The sequence below is a fragment of the Zalophus californianus genome, chromosome 9 (genome assembly GCF_009762305.2).
Source record: "Zalophus californianus isolate mZalCal1 chromosome 9, mZalCal1.pri.v2, whole genome shotgun sequence".
Taxonomy (NCBI): Eukaryota; Metazoa; Chordata; class Mammalia; order Carnivora; family Otariidae; genus Zalophus; species Zalophus californianus.
In genome coordinates, this window is record NC_045603.1 from 12070117 (window position 1) to 12091031 (window position 20915).

General features: G+C 40.5%; 1 protein-coding gene across 15 annotated transcripts in view; it reads left to right on the forward strand.

Moving 5' to 3' along the window:
- The window catches only part of RBFOX2 (RNA binding fox-1 homolog 2), a 281003-nt gene that overhangs the window by 180784 nt on the left and 79304 nt on the right, over positions 1 to 20915 (forward strand). The window contains exon 1 of one of the 15 annotated variants that reach the window (XM_027591870.2): positions 1016 to 1286. The exons of the other annotated variants lie outside the window; for them this stretch is intronic. Within the exon in view, the coding sequence (XP_027447671.1) occupies positions 1260 to 1286 (27 nt within the window). The 5' untranslated portion in view covers positions 1016 to 1259. Of the gene's footprint in view, positions 1 to 1015; positions 1287 to 20915 lie in introns of those variants that run through there. 15 annotated transcript variants of the gene reach the window in all.

Sequence of the window (20915 nt, forward strand, 5' to 3'; positions counted from 1 at the left end):
ATTTGGAAGTTAAAGACTTAAGATCAGTTGTAAAGGGCAGAATCAGGACTTAGACCAAGACTTCCAGACTGAATCACCCCTTTATGCTTTTTTCATTATGTCATTTTAATAAGAGAATGTTAAACTCTTATGTTCAGTAAATGTTCTTACAAATCTTTTATATCTATAGTGCTCTGTAGTAACAATTACTCTTTACAGTAATGACACAGGTGCCCAGTGTGTATATAGGAAAGGGTTATGATTTTCAGGAGAGGCTGAAATCCAGAAGCCCTGGGGAAACACAAAGGGTGGCTTCTGTTAACCAGAATTTACAATGAAACTGGAAGCCTTCAGCAGTCAAATCTGTATGTACTTTTGTATACAGCTTCAGTTTCTTAAACAGACATGTTTATAGACACCTTTTCCAGAATCCCCAGGTTTTTTTACAGTAGAAAAAATAAGCACTTAGATCACCTTCTTCCTCTCTTTTCGTCCTTTGCGGTCATTAGACTGATTTAGGACAGGCAGGTTCTTGCCCTTTCTCATTCCTTTGAAAACCCTCCTGTAAGTGGTCATTCAGCAGCTTTTCACATCTTTCATTAAATCTCCTACATCTGTAAACTGTACATCAGTGGAAATGTTTTTTTAAAAATAATTTTTGTTTCATTTCTTATTTATGATTAGATATTCACGGGTGGAATACTTTAAATCTGTATTAACTATGCTGAGCTGCTATGAATGCTTCCAGTGCTATATAATTAATGCCCCCATAGCAGATATTCATTCCTTAAAATATGCCTGCACATGGCGCCTGCCCCTCCCTCCCTCTCTCTCTCCCCCTCCTTCCCTCCTACACACACACACACACACACACACACACACACACACACACGCGTGCGCAAAGCACACACCAAACTGCCATTCTCCAGCAGGCCTGTTTTCTGGAGTTGGGAGATGTCAGCCGTCCGGGAGGGGTGGGGGGAGGAGGAAGAGGTGGGGCTCCACTCTGATTAATTACCTTAGGCATTCAGGGGTGGGGCTTCCTTCAGCCATCTGCCTGAGATATGGGAGGGAGCTGGGGAGAGAAGGAGGGGGAGAGGCTGCCAGAGAGGAAGAGAAAAGAAAGGAAGAAACGCTAGAAAGAAAAAGGAAGGGGAACGGGATAAAGGGAAATCAGTAGCCTGCCCCAAAATAGCTAGCCTGGGGGGGGCGGGGGGAGCTGTGGAGGTGCGCCCCAGCAGGACTGCCCTGAAGGGCTCATCCTCCGTGCCGTTTGGTTTATGGAGGAAAAGAAAATGGTCACTCAGGTAAGATTTGTGTTTCCTCCGCGTGCCTCTTTTCTGGTTTCTGGGATCTAAATAAAGACCTGGGGGTCGGGCATAGTAGGCAGAGTTTTAATAATGATTGCCTTCTCAGAGAAGGCCAGATTTATTGTTATCAACTGAAAAGTGTTAGTCTGTGTCTGCTGAGTGTGTGCCTGTGTGTGAGTGTGCCTGTGTGCGTGCGTGTGCACGCGCGTGTGAGTGTGTGCCTGTGAGTGTGAGTGTGAGTGTGTGCCTGTGCGTGTGCTGGATCCATATCCTTTTTTCTCTCCCCCTCCCTCAGCTCCATAGCAGATTCCTGTTTCCTGTACTGTGCAGCTGTAGCTCAGGAAAGACCCTGTGGGGATTTGTCTACCTCTTTGTCTTGGTTCTGAGAAGAGGGAGGGAGAGAAGCTGCAGAGGTAGGAAGAGATTCTTACAGACTGCCAAAATGAGGGGAAAGGGATTGACTTCCTTTTAAGAATTGCAGAAGAATTTGTGTTCTAGGGAAATCTGATTCCTGATTCACTGTGGTTTCTCAGGATTGGCTATGGAATTGCCGTTCTGCTGCCTTCTCTGTAAATGGCTTATTAAAAATGAAGGCTAGAAAAATAGGCTTCATCTTCATGGCTTTGTTACTGGCAAAGAATGTTTTCAGTGGGAACCATGGGAATATCCAGGTGTAGCAGAGGCAGGTAGAGCCCTCTGTGAGAGGAGAACAAATCTGAGTGTATAAATGACAATCACACGGGCAGTAAAAGGCATTTGAAGGAGAGGGAGTAGGAAATGGAAGATCTCTTTCTCTCGCTCGCTCGCTCTCTCTCTTCTGCCTGTCTTTGGTTATGCCAGGCAATATCTAATCTGCATTTTAGCAAGTCATTCCTGACAAATGGAAAGGTGAATACTCTACCACGGTTCCCCCTGGCCGTGCTCTTTTTCTCCTTGGCACCCTCTGCATGTTCCTTTTACCCTTTATCTTTACACATAGGTTGAGAGGGAATGATGAGACTGCAATTGATCAGTGAAATCATTTGCATGGGTGAGCGTTCCTGTCCTTTAGGCTCAGACTTAGGATCAGTGTCACTCCAGGCTTTTATGCTCTGTAGGGAAATTTCATCACTGGACAGTGCTTTCCTTTTAAGGAGTTTGCCCTTTTTTTTTGTATTCTCTCTTCTCATTTCCTCTCCGAGTCACCACCGGAGGGCGAGAGAGTCGGCTAGCTATCTGGATAGAGGCATCATTTTAGGAGCAGGAACACTGTTCCGTTAAATGTTATATAATGCCCTGCAGTGCTGTTTGGAAGGAGGGAAAGCATTAGGGCGATTCTGCCGACGTGACCTAGAAGGAAGGGAAGTTCCAAAGAATATATGTTTCCAAAGTGATTTTTCACCAGATCTGAGTTTGGAGATTATCAAGAAACCCTCCTTTTGGAAAAGGGAGAAACCTTTGAAATATTTTCTCTTCCGTTTCTTATCCCTTTGTTGTTAGCCTAATTAACTCTTTAGAAATACTGCTTTACTTTTTAAAAATTTCCATAAAAGAGAAGACCTATTTCTGGATTCTCTTTGTTGCTTGGGAGATGATACTTCTTAACCTTGGAGCCCTCATTCAATTTTCATTAACTGGCACTATTACAGGACGACAGCTCTCTTCTTTCTCAGCTGTTACTGGGAGGGCTTTCCAACTACTTGACTTTTCATTATATATATTTTTAAATCAGTGAAAGAGTTCTCTAAACTAGTACTTTTTCTAATCAGAGGGTTTCTGTGGCCTCTTGGAATGTGTGCCCTTCGTTTCTGGAGGAGCTGGGTGAGCATGTGTAAGCACAAGTTAGAATGCACATGCTCATGCACACTTCATATTGCAGTCTGAAGAACTGGTATTTAAGAGAACTGTGGTCTTAGCAGCGAAGCAGAAGAGAGAAATAAGAACTGGAAAGAAGGATTTCTTGGTGGTTAAGAATTCTAAGGGATAAATTAAAATCACTGTGGTTGTCTCAGGATGTGCTGGATGCTGAGAGAAGGAAGTTGCTCATTTTTCCCATCCCGAATTTCTATAACTGGGAAGTACAGAGTATCAGATTTGTGGATTTTCAGTATGTATGCCAGCATATTTGTTTTGGTACATATTCTTTCTGTGTAATATAACATACATGGTTCTTAGTAATCTAGAAAAAAAAATCAAAGGAAATAACTGGATGGGCCAAATCTTTGTCCTTACAATAAGGTTTTGGGTTTTTTTATTTGTTTGTTTTGGTTTTTGTTTTTCAAGCTAGACACCTAATCCCAATATTTGATAATGATCTGTCAGATAAACTTTCTGAATATAAAATGTCTGCGCTGTTCAGGGTTTGGTTATCAAAGTTAAATGGCTAATTATGGTGTTTAGTGCCTTGACTAGTATATTAAGAAAGGTATTTGGATATATTTTTATCATTTGGTCACCTAGGTTCTTTGCATATTGGATCCTGACATTTCTGTATCCCTTTATTTTAAATTAGTTGCTCACTTTGATGGAAGAAGGGCGAAGTGGATGACAATATTAGACCCATATCAATAGTTGCACCTTATTATTTTATTGGCTCTAGTTTTATAAGGCCAGTTCTCGGGGTAATTAGCGAACTGCTCTGTCATTTACAATAGGTAATCAGTGTTTTGCTTTAAAAAAAAAGCAAATGACAATTTAATCACAAAATTCTAATATTCTAGGGGCGCCTGGGTGGCTCAGATGGTTAAGTGTCTGCCTTCGGCTCAGGTCATGATCCCAGGGTCCTGGGATCGAGTACCGCATTGGGCTCCCTGCTCCTTGGGAGCCTGCTTCTCCCTCTGTCTCTCTCTCTCTCTCTCACTCTCATGAATAAATAAATAAATAAATAAATAAATAAATAAATAAATAAAATCTTAAAAAAATTCTAATATTCTAGACAGACATGCTCTTGTGACTTTTAAAAATACAACTTTAGGTGTATCCGTTGTTCATGTAAATGTCGTAGGAGTTTTTCACTGAGATACTTTGTTATTTCTGAGTATGTGAACGAAATTATTGCATCTCTTCACATCTATAAAAACAATGTAGAATAAAAGGAAGGAAAAGAGAAGTTATTCTTGTAATATGTGTAAAATTAGAAAAACAAAATTGCAAATGACTTCAATTAATAAAAAAAAATGTTTAGCCAGACTCAGACTCAGTTATACTGTTTGTTGTTGAAAGGAAAAGTATACCAGGCAGAGAGGAAAAGATCTTACAGTATGGATGTGAAAGAAAATTTTTGTACTCCTATAGTGTAAGACTGCCAGTTTCTGTGGAACACAAAGCCCTCCCTTTCTTGGACAGCTCAGTGCTTTGCTGGCATTTTCTTCAAAATCTGTTTTCCATCAGGACTGAGAGGAGGGAAGGTGTTAAGAATAAGGGAGGTTGGAAAGGGGGTTGCTGTTCCTTTAAATAGTGCAGTGAGCCCATGTGGCAGCAGGCCGGCTCTGGAGTGTATTCTTTTGTAATGAATCACCAGTTCCATTGTCTGCTATCTCCCCTCTCTGTAGCTGCAAGGCTGAAGCCTTTCACCTGAGTTGCTGCCCCTTCGCTCTTCTGTTCCAGGGTGGTTGGGAGAAAAGAAGAGGGAGGGTATTTTATGCTTTAATTAAAGACAGATAACAGAGCAGGTATGTTTTGCTTTGTTTCATTTTCCCCTATCCTTTCTGTGTTTGTTTTTTTGAAATGAGTTGGAGTAGGGAATCAGTTCTGTGATCTAGCTTAAGCATATTCCATTTTTCTGTGGATTTTGAAAGTGCTCGTGATTATTTAGTCTCCATTTTGTGGCATTGCTTTAAAGTGATTCCATTCGCTTGCCTGCCAATTCCACCAAACCTCATCCCACCCTTCATCCACAGAGCTTCAGCCCACACTGTTTGTTTTGGCACACTTTCCACTTTCTATGGGCTGCACAGGACGCTGGGAAGTTGGGGGTAGGTGCAGATTGTGGGTTGGAGACTAATTTATGTTACTTTACAATGAACCAAAAAAAGCCTCACTTTTTCCAGAGATTTGGTTTCTCTCTGAATTTTTCTACACTGCTCCATATCTTCAGTTACAACCATTGCCTTGCCAGAGCCAAGATGGACTCTTGAAAAATATTGCTATGCTTAAAATTACTAAGCTTTCCTGAAAAGATACCCAGAATTGCGTAAATGTGATTAAATCTGAGCAATTTTGACTCGTTAGATGATTTTTCTTCCCAGTCATCCCCGTGCCCCCACCCCCACCACCCCTTTTTTGCCCCTTCTCTTTTTTTTAACTTCACCTTTCTCCTTAGTTTTACAGTTGAGACTCAGTAAGCTTAGTGTTTGATAATCTACTATTCAATAAGTTTTTATGGCCATCGAGGACATCTCCATGTTGCAAGGTAAAGGACACTCATCCCCGTCTCCATGATAGGGCATGGCGGAAAGGCCTGGTTTTGTTCCTCTAGTTTTCTGTTTTTGCCTGAAAATTTTCAAACTCCTATCTACACAGATGGCCATGTGAAAACAGTTTCATCTCTCTTTTGACTTCTGTTTTGTGGATCAGTCACGTTTTAACATCTTTGTATAATTCCTTACCTCGGGTTGTTTCTTGGGCTTCGCTAGATGACACTCGGGTCATCGCCAGGAACCAGTCACAGAGCTGATACCGCCGCTCTGCCCAGAGGCCTCTTTCTGGTGTACTGTTCCTCTCTGGAACCTGACATTGTTGGTGTCCCAAGGCATTCCCTTCTGCAGCCATAATCCCTCGCTCTTTCTGTTTCATCATTCCAGAACCACTGTCCAATCTTTCTTTTAAGCTTCCTTCACAGCGCTTGGTCTGTGAAATCCAACAAACCCAAATGGGACGCACCCCTGCTGTACATGCTGTGCTGTGTTGAATGCAGCGACTTTATGATCGGGCATCGGTACTCAGTGGCCAGGCTAAGTGTTAGGAACGCTGCGGTCTGCCATGCTGTAGTGTTGCTGTTTCCCGGATGCTTAAATGTGCTTCTGTTTCTATTAGAATGATGACATTCAGGAAACCTTAGAATAATTCGTTAGAGGTCATTGACAGAGTGAATTATTTAAAGTGCAAGTCTGATTTTGTCACTCCTGTGCTTTAAACCTTCCCAGCTGTTGCCCTGCAGACTCAGAATAAAATCCAGTGTCCTTACTCTGGTCTCTGAGGCTCTGCGTGGTCAGGAACCTTCCTGTCTCCCCAGACTTCTCTCCAGAGGCCAGTGACGCTGGCTTCTTTGCTAGTCTCAACACACCCTGTATCCTCCTGCTCTGGGCCTTTTCTCTCAGCCTGAAATGCTCTTCCCCCAGATAACCACAGGGCTTCTCATGGGAGAGCACTCCCTTGACAGGCCCATCTCAGCTGAACTCCCCTATACCCATAGGCTGCTTTTTCTTCACTTAACACTGATTGTAGTGCTTATCATTACTTGTCATAGGTATGCTTGTTCATTTTCTGTGCCACCAACCCCTTCAAAGACTATAAGCCCTGCGAGGTCAGGGACCTTGTCAGCAGTCTGCTGTATACTCAGTGTCTGGCATGTAGTCATAATGTAGTCATAATATAGCTAATCAGCTAATCCTTATATATAGGATGTGGTACTATCAGGTACTGTGCTAAACACTTTATCTACATTAACTCATTAAAATCCTCTCCACAACCCTATCATTATCCCTTTGGTATAGAAGAGGAAACCGAGACATAAAATGGTTAGGTAACTTGCCCAAGTTTAGACAGCTGCTAAGAGATGTGAAGATTCATATCCATAGACTGGCTTGGGAATCCACACTCTAAACCATGGTACCCCAGTGCCTCTTGTAGGTATTACATATTCAGTACATGTTTGTTGAATGTGTGAATGAATTAATTTAGTTGAGACTCTCTGATTCACTTCTGGAATTTCCATCTCTGACTTACTCAGGGCTTTGATAGAATATAGTTGAGCCTTGAACAACACAGGTTTGAACTGCACACACCTACTTAATGCGGATTTTTTCAATAAGTACAGTATATTGTAAATCTATTTTCTCCTCCTTAAGGTTTTCCTAATTTCTTTTCTCTAGCTTACTTGATTATAAGAATACAGCACATAGTACATATAACATACAATATATGTGTTACTTGACTGTTAATGGTAAAGCTTCTGTCAACAGTAAACCATCAGTAAAGTTTTTGGAGAGTCAAAAAATACGCAGATTTTTGACAATGTGGGGGCAGAGGCAGGGTAGGCGTCCCAACCTCCACATTGTTCAAGGGTCAACTGTACATGCAATAATGTACATACAATGCATACCTTACATGCACAATAACATACATACTCGCGGTAACACAACAACATAATTTACATACATAATCATTATTGTGGTCATATACATCATTGTCATCATATCATACATCACTGTCAATCTCTCTTTTTTAAAAAGATTTTATTTATTTGAGAGAGAGACACAGAGACAGAGCAAGCAGGGGGAGGGGCAGAGGGAAAGGGACAAGCAGACTTCCTGCTGAGGAGGGAACTTGATCCCAAGACCCTGAGACTGTGACCTGAGCCTAAGGCAGACACTTAACCGACTGAGCCACCCAGGTGCCCCTTGTCAGTCTCTTTTTGAGATAGGTGGTATTTTTTCCCATACATTACACTTCGAGATTTGAGAGATCAGGCACCTGGGTGGCTCTAGGTACAGCGATAGGTTTCAAACTTGAATCTGTTTAATTCTGTATCTGCATACTCTTCCGTTGTACTAGAATAGCCTCATAAGATAAATAGTTCCGGGGCGCCTGGGTGGCTCAGTTGGTTAAGCGACTGCCTTCGGCTCAGGTCATGATCCTGGAGTCCCGGGATCGAGTCCCACATTGGGCTCCCTGCTCGGCAGGGAGTCTGCTTCTCCCTCTGACCCTCTTCCCTCTCATGCTCTCTCTCATTCTCTCTCTCTCAAATAAATAAATAAAATCTTTAAAAAAAAAAAAAGATAAATAGTTCCATTGTTGGCCATTAAAAGGTAGAAGAGTTTTCCTTACAGCAAGCTGTTTTCATTAGGGTTTTCTCACCTCACCTCTGTCATCCAGAGTCACATAGAGAGATTTAATCTCCCTTCATGAAAGCTAAATATCTGAAGATAACTGCTAAGTGTTCCCTTTCATCTTCTGTCCTTTTTGCATTTCTTACCTACTTCCTCGCATTAGTCCTCACAGATAGAAAACATACAGTTTCCAGAGACTTGACTGTCTTGGACTGATTATTTCAATTTCTGTGAATGATTTACCATTTATATCTAATTACTAAGTATAATATCAGTTGAGTATTAAAGATCATATCTTTATTATAAATTTTGTTTTTTGATATGTTTTGATTTTACTCAGTTTTCATAGCTTATTGATCATGTAGTGTTATCAGCAATTTATAATTTCAAAAATGAGGGGATCTCTTAAGTAGAATATTATTTTTCTTCTCCATAGTAAAGCTATGCAAGCTGTCAGCTGTTTGGCAAGAATCTACCCATCTTCTTAGGTCTTGCTCAGATCCCTCAAAGGTTAACTAACAATGAAATTTTCACTTTTTAAAATTATTTTTTAGAAATACTGTTTCAAAGATGACAGTTGGACTGACAAATAACATACTGAAAATCAGCAAAAGTAAATATAACTTCCCTTGAGATGTTGAAATTGTATCAAAATATGTTGAAAAAACAAAATTAGGAATAATAAGAGCCTTTTCACTTGATAGCAACAGTAAAACACGATCTTGTTTTTCTGTTGAGAATAGAGGTAAAATACAACCAAAAGATGACTTCAACCCTTGAAAAATATTCTGTAATAATACTTACTATAAATCACATATCATAGCAATAATCTTAGATTCCCTTCCTTTGGCATATTCTTTTCATCCTGCCTCTTGAATTCTTTCAAAGCACTATCAGTTTCAGAACATTAGAATATTTCTTATTTAATTAAGGCTCAGGAAATAAGTATGGCTAGTCTTACTGTAAACAAAAGGAAATGCAGTTTTTAAAATTGTAACTTTGATATTTAATTCTTTCATAATTATAGGATAAAGTAATCAGATTTTGATATTTCGTATATAAAGGAATGTTTAAGTAGAAAATATGAAAATGGAAATCAATAATTATTTTATGAAATTATAAAATAATGCTTTATATCCATAAATAAGAGAACTATATTTTTGTCTGATATTGATTCTGAGATTCCTTGTAAAAAGTTCTGAAGAGACAAACTGAGGCATAAGTGAAGGAGATGAAATTTTCTGAAAGATCAGAACCCACAAACTTTCTGCTAATGGCTTGATAGTAAATATTTTTGGTTTTGCGGGCCATGGTGTTTCTGTCACAACTATTCAGCTCTGCTGTTGAAACATGAAAGAAGTCCTAGACGATACATAAATGAATGAGTGTGGCCGTGTTCCAGTAAAACTTTATTTATAGACACTGAAATGTGAATTTCATATAATTTCCATGTGTCACAAAATATTCTTCTTTAGAATTTTTTTCGCTATTTAAAAATATAAAAACCATGCTTGGCATTCAGATCGTACAAAAACAGGTGGTGGGCTGCCTTTAGACCAGAGTCATAGTTTGCCAACCCCTGACTTAGAGGGATGCGGGTCTTCCCTTCTTTACTAATAGCGGGAAGGTTTTCTCACAGAGGTTGATGAACAGGGGCAGGGACACAGTTCCTAGCGGTTTTGACGTGCCATCTTGGGTCCCTGTTAAAGTGAAACCCTTGACTTGCTCTCTCATTTTCCCCCAGAAAATATGAAAATTCTTCCCCCTTTTTCCTTCCATTCTACCCCCAAATCTGAGCCATTTGCAGTCCCCAAATGTGTCATATTTTATACCTTCCTATTTTTCATAGTTTTTCATATACAATTACTTTGAGCCAGAATACCTTTCTCTCCAACATGGTTGATTTCTTTTTTTAGGATATTGGTCTCTAGTTTTCTTTTTTTTTAAGATTTTATTTATTTGACAGAGAGAGACAGCGAGAGAGGGAATACAAGCAGGGGGAGTGGGAGAGGGAGAAGCAGGCTTCCTGCGGAGCAGGGAGCCTGATGGCGGGCTGGATCCCAGGACTCTGGGATCATGACCTGAGCCAAAGGCAGACGCTTAACCCACTGAGCCACCCAGGCGCCCCAGCATGGTTAATTTCTTGCCTTAAAAGTTCAGCTTTACCTTGCCCTGTCTCATAGGGTTGTCCCTTTTTTGTGCTTCATTGGCATTGTGTATATATTGCTCTCTTAGCCCATGCTATGCAGTGTTGTTGTTGTGAGTATATTTATCTGTTTTTTTCCATCAGACTAGTTTCTTTCAGGATTGCCACTATCCGCCAGTGTTCATTATCGTATCTGGTTCAATCTGGTATCTAGTAGATACTTTGTGATTGAATTAATGGATTTTAACTTGTTAATTCATTAACAGGGTTCTCTTTTGAAATGAAAAATAAGAGAGTTAAATTGGGTAATCACACACATCCCAGTGCTTATTAAATCAGTTAACACTTAAAATATAAGTGTCATTTTAGATATGGATGCTTTATTTGGCTAGAGGAAAGGAGGATTTGGGAGTAAACAGTTATTTGGGGAATACACAAATCTTTTATAGATGTTCTAGTGGAAGGCAGTATATATCTAAAAGATAGCATGCAGATAAGTGGCATAGGAGCTCCAGTCTCCAGGGAAGCCAGGAAAGGGGGAAGAAGAGCATGGCCCCAACCAGTGGGAAGGGCAAAGAGAAGCAGGAAGGTGAGAGTGAAATTTTAGGCTTTGGCAAACCGTTGTAAGTATATTAAATGTGAGTGTATTCAGTAGTGCCGTCTCCTTTTCCTTCTACTCAAGATGACCAAGAGTTAGATTCTCTGCATACTACTTTGGAAAAGCTGTCAATACAAATATATATTAGACCATGACCATTCCATGTCATCTTCAAGGCTCACTGTTCATTGTTTTATAGTCTTTCTTCCTCTGTATATTTCCTTTTGGATAGTTTCTTTTATGGTATTACCAAGTGTGCTAATTTTTTCTTCTGAAATGTCTAATCTGCCATTAATCCAAGCCAATGTGTGGTTGGTTGGTTGGTTGGTTTTTAATCTCAGACATTATAGTTTCTGTCTCTGGAATTTGATGTGGGTCTTTTATATATATATATATATATATCTTCCATGTTTCTTAACATGCTCAATTTTTCTTTTACATACAGTTTTTCTTGAACGTGTGGAATACAAATGTTTTAATATTCTCATCTGGTAATTCTAACATCTGTATTAGTTCTGGATCATTTATTATTGATTTTTCTCATCATTATGGATTGTATTTTTCTGCTTGTTTGCATGCCTGGTAATTTTTGATTGGATACCAGACACTGAATTTTTTACCTTGCTGGAAGCTAGATATTTATATTTTTATATATGTTCTTGAGCATTGTCTGCAGCACAGCTGAGTTTCTTAGAAATGGTGTACTCCTTTCAGGTCTTATTTTTAAGTTTTATTAGAAAGGTTTAGAGCTGTGTTTAGTTTCTGCTTAATTTTTCTTCACTGTTGAGGCACAAGACACTTAGTACTCTACCTGATGTTTCTTAAATTATCAGGTTTTCCACTGTCATCATTGGGAACAGGCTCTATTCCTAGCACTGTGTGATCTCCTGTCATTAGTCCCTCCAACTCCTTCAGGTGGTCGTTTCTCCAGCCTCAAGTAGCTCCTCACACACATGCAGTGATCATGACTTAACTGAATATTTCAGGGCAACCCTCTGTACCTCTTCAGAGTTCTCTCTTTGTGCAGGTTTCTCTTCTGTGGCACTCTTCCCTGGGAACTCTAGCTCCCCTAAACTTCCAGCTCCGAGTCTTCAACTCATGGCAACCGCCTGCTCCCACCCTCCTTCCCCTCTGTCCGTGCCACAGCCTGGAAGCTTTCTCTAAGCAGTAAGCTGGGCAGTTACAAATCACCTTGGTTTTTCCTGTCTCGGGGATCAGTGTCCTTTTTTTTGCCTAACGTACAGTGTCTTGAGTGCTGTTGTTTCATGTATTTTTTTTTCTGGGTTTTGTTTCTTTTGTTTTGAGGCAGCAAGATAAGTCCGGTTCTTATTACTCCATCTTGATTGGAAGCAGAAGTGAGACCAGTTATTTTTAAATGAAAACTAAGTGTTATCTCATTTAATATATTCCTAATTTATGAATGAAAACTCAGTTGAACAGTAAATACCAGGAGTATTGGAGAATGCATATATGTATAAATAATTAAAATACAAGGTGGAACATGGTAAATTCCATGAATACGATGTCAGTAAACTACCATTATAAGTTCAGATGTGGAAAGAATTAGTTTGGGAAGTTTGGCAGCAGCTTTGGGTGAGAGGAAAGGGGTGTGTGTGTGTGTGTGTGTGTGTGTGTGTGTGTGTGTGTGTGTGTGTGTGTGTGTGTGTGTGTGTGTGTGTGTGTGTGTGTGTGTGTGTGTTATGCAAGATGTTTATATGAATCTAGAACCAAATTCTTGAGTACTGAATGAGATTCAGAGGGAGTCTAGGACTGATTTAATTAAAGGTAAAAATAGTTCTTTAACAAAAATATATGGACAAGATCACAGGAGAAATAGGGTTTCTATGTTTTTATAGTTTAGCATGCTTTGTGGTTTGTTGTGGAAAAGGAAAAAGATTCTTTTCTCCTGTGTATTACCAGTTAACTGCAATTCTTGCAGAATAGGGAGGGAGAAAAATCAAAGTACCATTTGTTCACTCAGTGTAGAAGATAGGGTACTTTGGACTGTGGAAATGATGATTATTGTTCTAAAATGTATGGAACTTTAGAAACCCTCAGCAAAGCAGTAGTTAGACTTTTAGCCATTGCTCTTTCACCGGTTTTCAGGTTCTCTGGAAATTTCAGTGGGGAGAGGGTGCTGTGTAATGCGTTGCACATATTAAAGAATGTAGATGGCACTGCTTAGAGTTTTCTTAATTTCAGGTGACATGATTGTCAGTCATTTGCTAGCAGAGAGCAACAGAGCAAGAATTCACCTACATACATGCTTTCAAGTCTTCTCTCTTGAGGAACCAGGAGGGTTTTGAGAAACTGGGAACGTATGTGCTTTGTTTGGGTTAATTTCAGTTCACATGTGTGTTGTTGTTGTTTTTAAGATTTTATTTATTTGACAGAGAGAGACTCAGCAAGAGAGGGAACACAAGCAGGGGGAGTGGGAGAGGGAGAAGCAGGCTTCCTGCTGAGCAGGGAGCCCTATGCGGGGCTCAATCCCAGAACCCTGGGATCATGACCTGAGCCGAAGGCAGATGCTTAACGACTGAGCCACCCAGGCGCCCCTCACCTGTGTTTTTATATAAAGCCTTTAGTAAGAAGAATGTGGTTGTTTTCCCCGTTTATGTTGATGTAACTTTATGTGAAAAAGAGCGTGAAGATCTTTAAGGTTAGAGCTCAGCTGTTGGGTCTCACGTTGTGGACTATATTCTCTTTCCCTTTGTCTTCTTCCTTCTCAAATAGTGGTTATTATCTATACCGTGTGTGGTTGTTTGTTTGTTTAGAGGGGGGAGGGGTAGAGGGAGAATGGGAATCTTAAGCAGGCTTAATGCCCTGGGTGCAGCCTGATCTCACAACCCTGAAATCATGACCTGAGCTGAAATCAAGAGTAGAACATTCAACCTACTGAGCCACCCAGACACCCCCATTTGTGTTTTTTAAAGCCAAAAAGCAAAAAATTTTGTATACACGTTGTCAGTTAATTCTTACAGATACCCCCATTAGATTGCCATCCTCTCTCTCGTTTTACAAATAAAAATATTAAGGCATTGAGAGATTAAATGACTTCTCCAAAGTCACACAGCTGTACATGGCAAAGCCTGGGTTTGAACCCATGTTTATCTTATTCCAAAATTTATGCTATTTGTACCCTTTTTTTGATGATAGCCATTGCATTAAGTATAATATGATGAATATAGGCCCTTAATATTTATTTAACTTTTTCTCTCTTTTTTTAAGATTTTATTTTTTTAAGTAGTCTCTGCACCCAACGTGGGGCTTGAACTCCCAACCCCGAGATCAAGAGTCGTACACTCCAATGACTGAACCAGACAGGTGCCCCTAACTTTTTCTTTACATAAGAAAAATCTCTGTAACTCATCTTTGGCCAAAACCTTGAGAAATGTCTGCTAATTTTCTTGGAGCCTTAGGTTCCTATGGGAAAGTGCAGAATTGATCAATTTAACAATTCTATACACATCATTAGCTTCCTGAAATTTTATCTCCTCACAGAGTTTTTGCAGTTTGATGGTTTAGTAATCATATGGGAGCGTTTGTGCAGGATAAGAGAGAAATCAAGGTATCGGCTCGTTACAGTAGCTCTTAGCCACTTTGGGCCTGGGAGCAGATAAATACTTAATGGCACTTTGTTGACTCTCTCTGTTCCAGAGAAAATACTTAGCTTCACGTGGTAATACACCTAATGTTTCTTCCTTTTTAGTGCATTTGGCCCATTGGGTAGGGCTTCTTTATCACAGAATCGATTCTTAGAACTAAAGTGAATTTTATTTTACAGAGTCAGGATGTGGATCCCAAGGGGAGGTGGATTATCCAAGGTCATATGGCAAAGTAATGGCAGAACTGGAGCTAGAATTCATTTTTACATAGTCTCTGTCTGGTGTTCTTTCTGCTGTCAGAACATCCTCCTGAGAAGTTCAGACCTTTAACAAAAGATGTTTAGTCTGTAAAGGCTAAAATATCAAGTCCTTATGCTCCTCTTTCCCGAAAGGGAAAATCCTAGAATAAGTAAAAAAGTTCAACTCCTGTATTTTGGGCATTCTTTGCTGAAAAATTATTCTTGAATGAGTCCAATTGATGGGATAATGATAACATAGTTATAGGTAAGGAAGATTGTAAGTAGGAAGAAGAAAGAGATATGTCCTTTGATTTTTTTTGTTTTTTAAAGATGCTTAAAGATTTTTTTGTTTGTTTTTGTTTTGGAGCATTTGGTTTGACAGGGAAAGAAGTGTAGAGTGAAATCTGGAAGTGTTGTGTTACTAAGCCACCATTGACGTTTAGACAGCTTCTTTTTCGTGTTCTTAGGAACTGATTTTGGATCTCCATTCTGTGTTTTCTGCATACTTTCTTTCTTAAGTTGAATATTCTGTCTTACTCTGGGACAGGTTTTTCTGTTTTAGTATAACAGCTTACTTATGATCATTTTTTGGGGGAACTTTTCCAACATAGGACTCTAATTTCTTCTCTAGGTTTATTTGTCTCGCTGTGATAAAGGATTAAATATTGCAGTCACTAGTTTATATTGCATTGCCATTCCATTCCTGACTGAAGGGTCAGAGTCTATGGCATGCCTTATTGATCCGTGTGGTAGAGATCAGTAGGGTGTTGGGAAATGTTTTTCTCCCTTTAGACTGCCATCTGATCTTGGCAGATTGTACATTCTGTGAAGGAGGTAGGTGAAGAGTTAGGCATTCTAATCGGTAAATACTTGATTTTTGTTTTGTTTTGCTTTGTTTTCTGAGAGTGATTAGACCTGTGAAAGTTTTGTATTTGTCAGGATTTAGCACATAGTGCTGAGTGAGCTTGTAGGTGATGTTTGGACTGTGACTTACAGTACGTGTTTAGTTTTGATACTTCCTGAGTTGCTTTGCTTCCTATAATCCAAATGCATCTGATTTACAAAAGCATAAATACAAGGGCTGTTTCAGGAATTGTAGTAAATACTTTTCGTTTTCCTTTAAGCTTCTCTAGTTCACTTTTAAGGAATCTTGGTGTTCTTAAAGGGTTATTCATGGGTTCACGAACCCATGTCCTTTTGCAAAATTAAAAAAAAGGAACCTGAATTCTACAGCTTACTTGTGGTTGAAATCTTTTGCAGAAAATAAATCATGACATCATCAAGTTATGGGATACTTTCACAGCCTCTCAACTCTTTGTGAGACCCCCCTGACAATATGAAAGTGCAGAAAGTAAACCAGTTGTTACTGAGAAAAGGGCAAAGAGTGGTATTACTAATTAAGAAGAGAGTTAAACAAATTTCTGGAAAAATTAAAGCAGATGGGAACCAACTGATGGATACATGGAATGGAAGCTAAAGCCTAACAATGAGGACAAGGAGGCTGCTAGGGGTATGGAAGCCAGTCTGCCCAGCAGGAACCCCAGAAAGGCTCTGGACTCAGAGCAGAGTGAAGAAGGAATAGCAAACAGGGATTCCGTGTGTATTATGTAGGGATAACTGACCTGTGCGGCATTTCCAATGCTTTCCCAATGGAAGTGGCCAGCAAGTATTGCACTGCCCCCTTTCTCCAGCATCAAAAAAAGGAAAAACAAAAACACCAGATGGTTTGGCTGTAAAGAAGTTGATCAAAATGCTTGGGGAAATTTAATTCTTTTCACATTAGGTATTGGCAACCCTTCCTTTAGTCTTACATTTGGGGAGGAGATCATTCCACACTTTCCTAGCAGCTTACGCCAAAATGAAGCCTGCTGGTTGACATGCTCTTTTTTTGGTCTCATACTGAGTTCCCAGTTAGAACTTTAATTCTAGGGAGAGAACTAATCAGAAAACAGATTTACTTATACAATGGCAGAGAAAACCCATACCAGCTAACCAAGTCCTTATGACCTGGATCATTAGTGCATGAAGACCACTGGCCATATGAGAAGAACTTTCAGTATGAAAGAGACCAGAAGAAACAAAAAGAAAAGTTGACCCTCAGGGAAACAGACAATCCAAGGAATAGAGGAAAATTTAAAGCAGAATTCCAACTAATATAGTCAGATTTAGGAAGATAATACATTCATAAAACCATTACTGGGTGTAATGAAAGGGAGCAATTTGAAAATGCACAAGAGAGTTAGACAGACTGTGAGTGTGATTGTCAAAAGAAAACATGCCTCAGACAAATAGAAAATAGAATCGAAGATACCTCCCAAAATGTAGAGCTTTAAGACACAAAGATGGAAAATACAAGAGGTAAGGCAGATGATATCCTCAGTCAGTGTTCTTTAGAAAGCAAAGACCAAGACAGAACCTTACCTGCTTAATTATTCACAATGGCCAAGATACAGAAACAACCTAAGAGTCCACCAGCAGATGAATGGACAAAGAAGATGTGAGATACACACACATTTACACATATACACGGTGGAATGCTATTCAGCCATAAAAAGAAGGAAATCTTGCCGTTTGCAACCACATGGACGGACTTTGAAGGTATCGTGCTAAATAGTATAAGTCAGAGAAAGACAAATACCATATGATTTCACTTATATGTGGAATCTAAAAAACAAACAAAAAAAAAAATGAACAAAACAAAGCTCATAGATCCAGAGAACAGATTGGTGCTTATCAGAGGAGAAGGGGGTCAATTGTATGGTGACAGGTGATAATTAGACTTACTGTGGTGATCACTTTGTAGTGTATACAAATACGAATTATTATGTTGCACGCCTGAAACTAACATAATGTTATATACCAGTTTTACCTCCATTGAAAATGCCAAAACAGAAAAAACCTTATTCACATTTTACTGGAGTCCTAGGAAAGCAGGGGTGAGGAAGGGGGAGTGAAACAAGGAAGGCGGGCTGGCCAAGGCTTTGTAACAGGTGTTGCTGATTACAGATTTTCCTTGACTTATTGTGGGATTATGCCCCGATAAACTCAGCGAAAGCTGAAAATGTGGTAAGTCAGAATGCATTTAAATGCATTTAATGCTACCAAACATAGTAAGTCAGCCTACCTTTAACAAGCTCAGAACACTTAAAGTAGCCTATAGTTAGCAAAATCACCTAACACAAAGCCTATTTTTAATAAGGTGTTGACTAGCTCATGTAGTTTACCGAATACTGTACTGAAAGTGAGAGACAGAGTGGCTGGCTGGCTGCAGAAGGGTTGTCTGCGTGCAGGTTGTTGACCTTGTGATCACATGGCCAACTGGGAGCTGTGGCTCCCTCTGCCCAACAGCAGGAGAGAGGATCGTACTGCATATCACGAGCCTGGGAAAAGATCCAAATTCAAAATTTGAAGCATGGTTTCTACTGAATACGTATCTCTTTAACACCATTGTAAAGTTGAAGAATCATAAGTCAAACCATCGTTAAGTTGGGGATCATCTGTACTTGATTCTAGGAGTCTTCAGATAGGTTCTGTAGAACAGTTGTTCCTCTGGCCGGTCCTTCCAAAGGGAGTGTGGAGAGATCTTTTATCTACTTTTTTCCTCTCATCTGTTCCTCCCTCTTTTGGTCAAAGTTTGCTATATGAACAGTTAGCTCACCTGACCCCCTTCAGTGGCCTCAAGGGGGAGGAGGCCAGGTCCTCCATCCTATGTGCACAGATCTAGATTGATTTGTCCTCTCAGCCTGGAGAGGTAAGAGGAGTCGGTACCCCTCACGGCAGCCTCTGGTCTTGAAACTGCTGCCTTTTAAGAAACTGTTAAGAGGATTACTCACAAGAGGGTTGGCAAAGGGAAAGACAGGACACTGCTGCTTTTTCTGATGAGCTCTTCTGCACCCATTAGATTTGCTATCATGTACATGCATTAATCTGAGAAAAATAAAAAGTAATTTAAAAAGGGAAAATAAATTGCCCCAAACACCCTCAAAATAACTATGAAAGATCTTTTGGAATGCATGTGAAAAAAGAAATGAACTTCAAATACTGAAAGGTAAAATCTAATTAGTCGTTTATATCAGAATAATCTTTTTTAAGAAAATTGGACTTCTAGAATTGGTCCTTTCTCCTTGCACACCCACCTCACTGCCTGTTCTCATACAGCCCCATGGACTGAGGTCTAGGAGCCCCTTGCCCTCCCCCATGCCCATTGCCAGACTCTGAGCCCCCCACCGCCCCGATTCCCCCCAGTACTTGTCCCCTGATGTGCTTCCCTCTGCCTCTGCCATGGCTTATAGTCCTGTTGTAAGCTCCTTCAGAGTTTGTGGTGTCCCTCACAGATCTGTCTTCCCTTCCTCATGTCACCCATGTTTCCCCATGCTGGATGGGTTTGGGTCTCTTCCTGTACTAATTTCATTGTCTCAAAAATTAACAAAAGTCTGTAGCTATTTATACTCTAATAGCTTTGATGTATTTGTTTTTTTCCTTTAATAAGGATTTATGGGGGGGGTGCCTAGGTGGCTCAGTCGGTTAAATGCCTGCCTTCAACTCAGGTTATGATCCCAGGGTCCTGGAATCGAGCCCTGCATCAGCGGGAGCCCTGCGTCCCCTGCTCAGTGGGGAACCTGCTTCTCCCTCTCCCTCTACCTGCCGCTCCCCCTGCTTGTGTGCTCTCTCCCCCTCTCTCTATCAAATAAATAAAATCTAAAAAAAAAAAAGGACTTACTGAACATTTTTAAAGCAGTCACTGGGGATGCAAAGATTAATTAGGCTTGGACAGTTACATGCTCTTAAAGAGTCCACGTTCTGTAGAAGCAGTATTTATGTAAACAGATAACTGTAATAGAATGTAAGTATTAGCTTCAGGGGGGATAAGGGGAGGGAATTTTTTCCCCCCTATTTGAGTGAATCAGAGAACAGTGGATGACCGAACTAAATATTAAAGAGTGTGTACAAGTTAGCCAGATGGGTAGGAAGGAGAAAGGCTTTCTAAGCAGAAGGAATAGCAGGTGCAAAGAAACTGGAGGTGAGACAGCACAAGGTATCTTCCAGGATGTAGTACACATAAGAGCACCACCTGAGCCAGGCCACTGTCATCTCTCAGCTGGGTTATTAGATAGCCTCCTAACTGGTCTGCCTGCTTCTGCCTTTTGCTAGTTGTCCCTTTAAAACCTAAACCTGACCATGCCACTTTGCTCAAAACCCTTGCTGGAGAATAAGAGTCAAAATCCCTGTAGTGCCCTTAAGCTTTGTAAGATGTCTACCCAGCATCTCTCCTTGCCCACTGCCACCTTTCTCCCTTCATCTCCTGCCGCTCTGTTCCTTGCTGCTTGTTCCAGTTCCGTCACATGGGGCCCACTTGTTCCTAGTTCCTAGAATAAGCTGGGCACGTTTTCACGGCTGAGTCTTCGCATTTGTGTTCCCATTGTCCGGAGTGCTCTCCCCCTGGACAGGCACACGGCCTACTCTCTGGATTTCTTCTGGTGTCTGCTCAGTCAGTACCTTCCTTGACTACCTGGTATCAAAAAGCAGCCCTCTGTCCCTCCAGCCCAGTGCTCCCGTACCCCTTTTCTTGCTTTATTCTCCGCCACGGCTCACCAGCTGTTTCTTGTTTGGCTTGCCTATTGCTTATTTGTCTTTCCTTTCTAGAATGTAAACTCCCTAAGGGTAGGAACTTTGTCTCTTTAGTCACTCTTGTTTCCCAGCATCTAGAAGCCAGTGTGTGGCCCCGCAGAAGTACTCAGTAAATACTCAGTGCCTAGAATCGAAGCTGAATGGGTAAAGGATGCTGGGGGTATGACTTCCATACAGAGGTGTTTGGACTTGAGACCATGGGCATTGAGGAGCCTAGGACTTTCAGAAGAGAATTAGTTAACAATATCTGATTCAGATTTTATTTTAGAGGGATCGTTTTGGGAGCTGCTTGAAAATTGATCAGGTTGAGGTTGTCAAGACAGGAGAATTCCTAGAAGAGGGATTCCCGGAATAGCCTGGATGGGAGTTGCTGAGAGCAGAG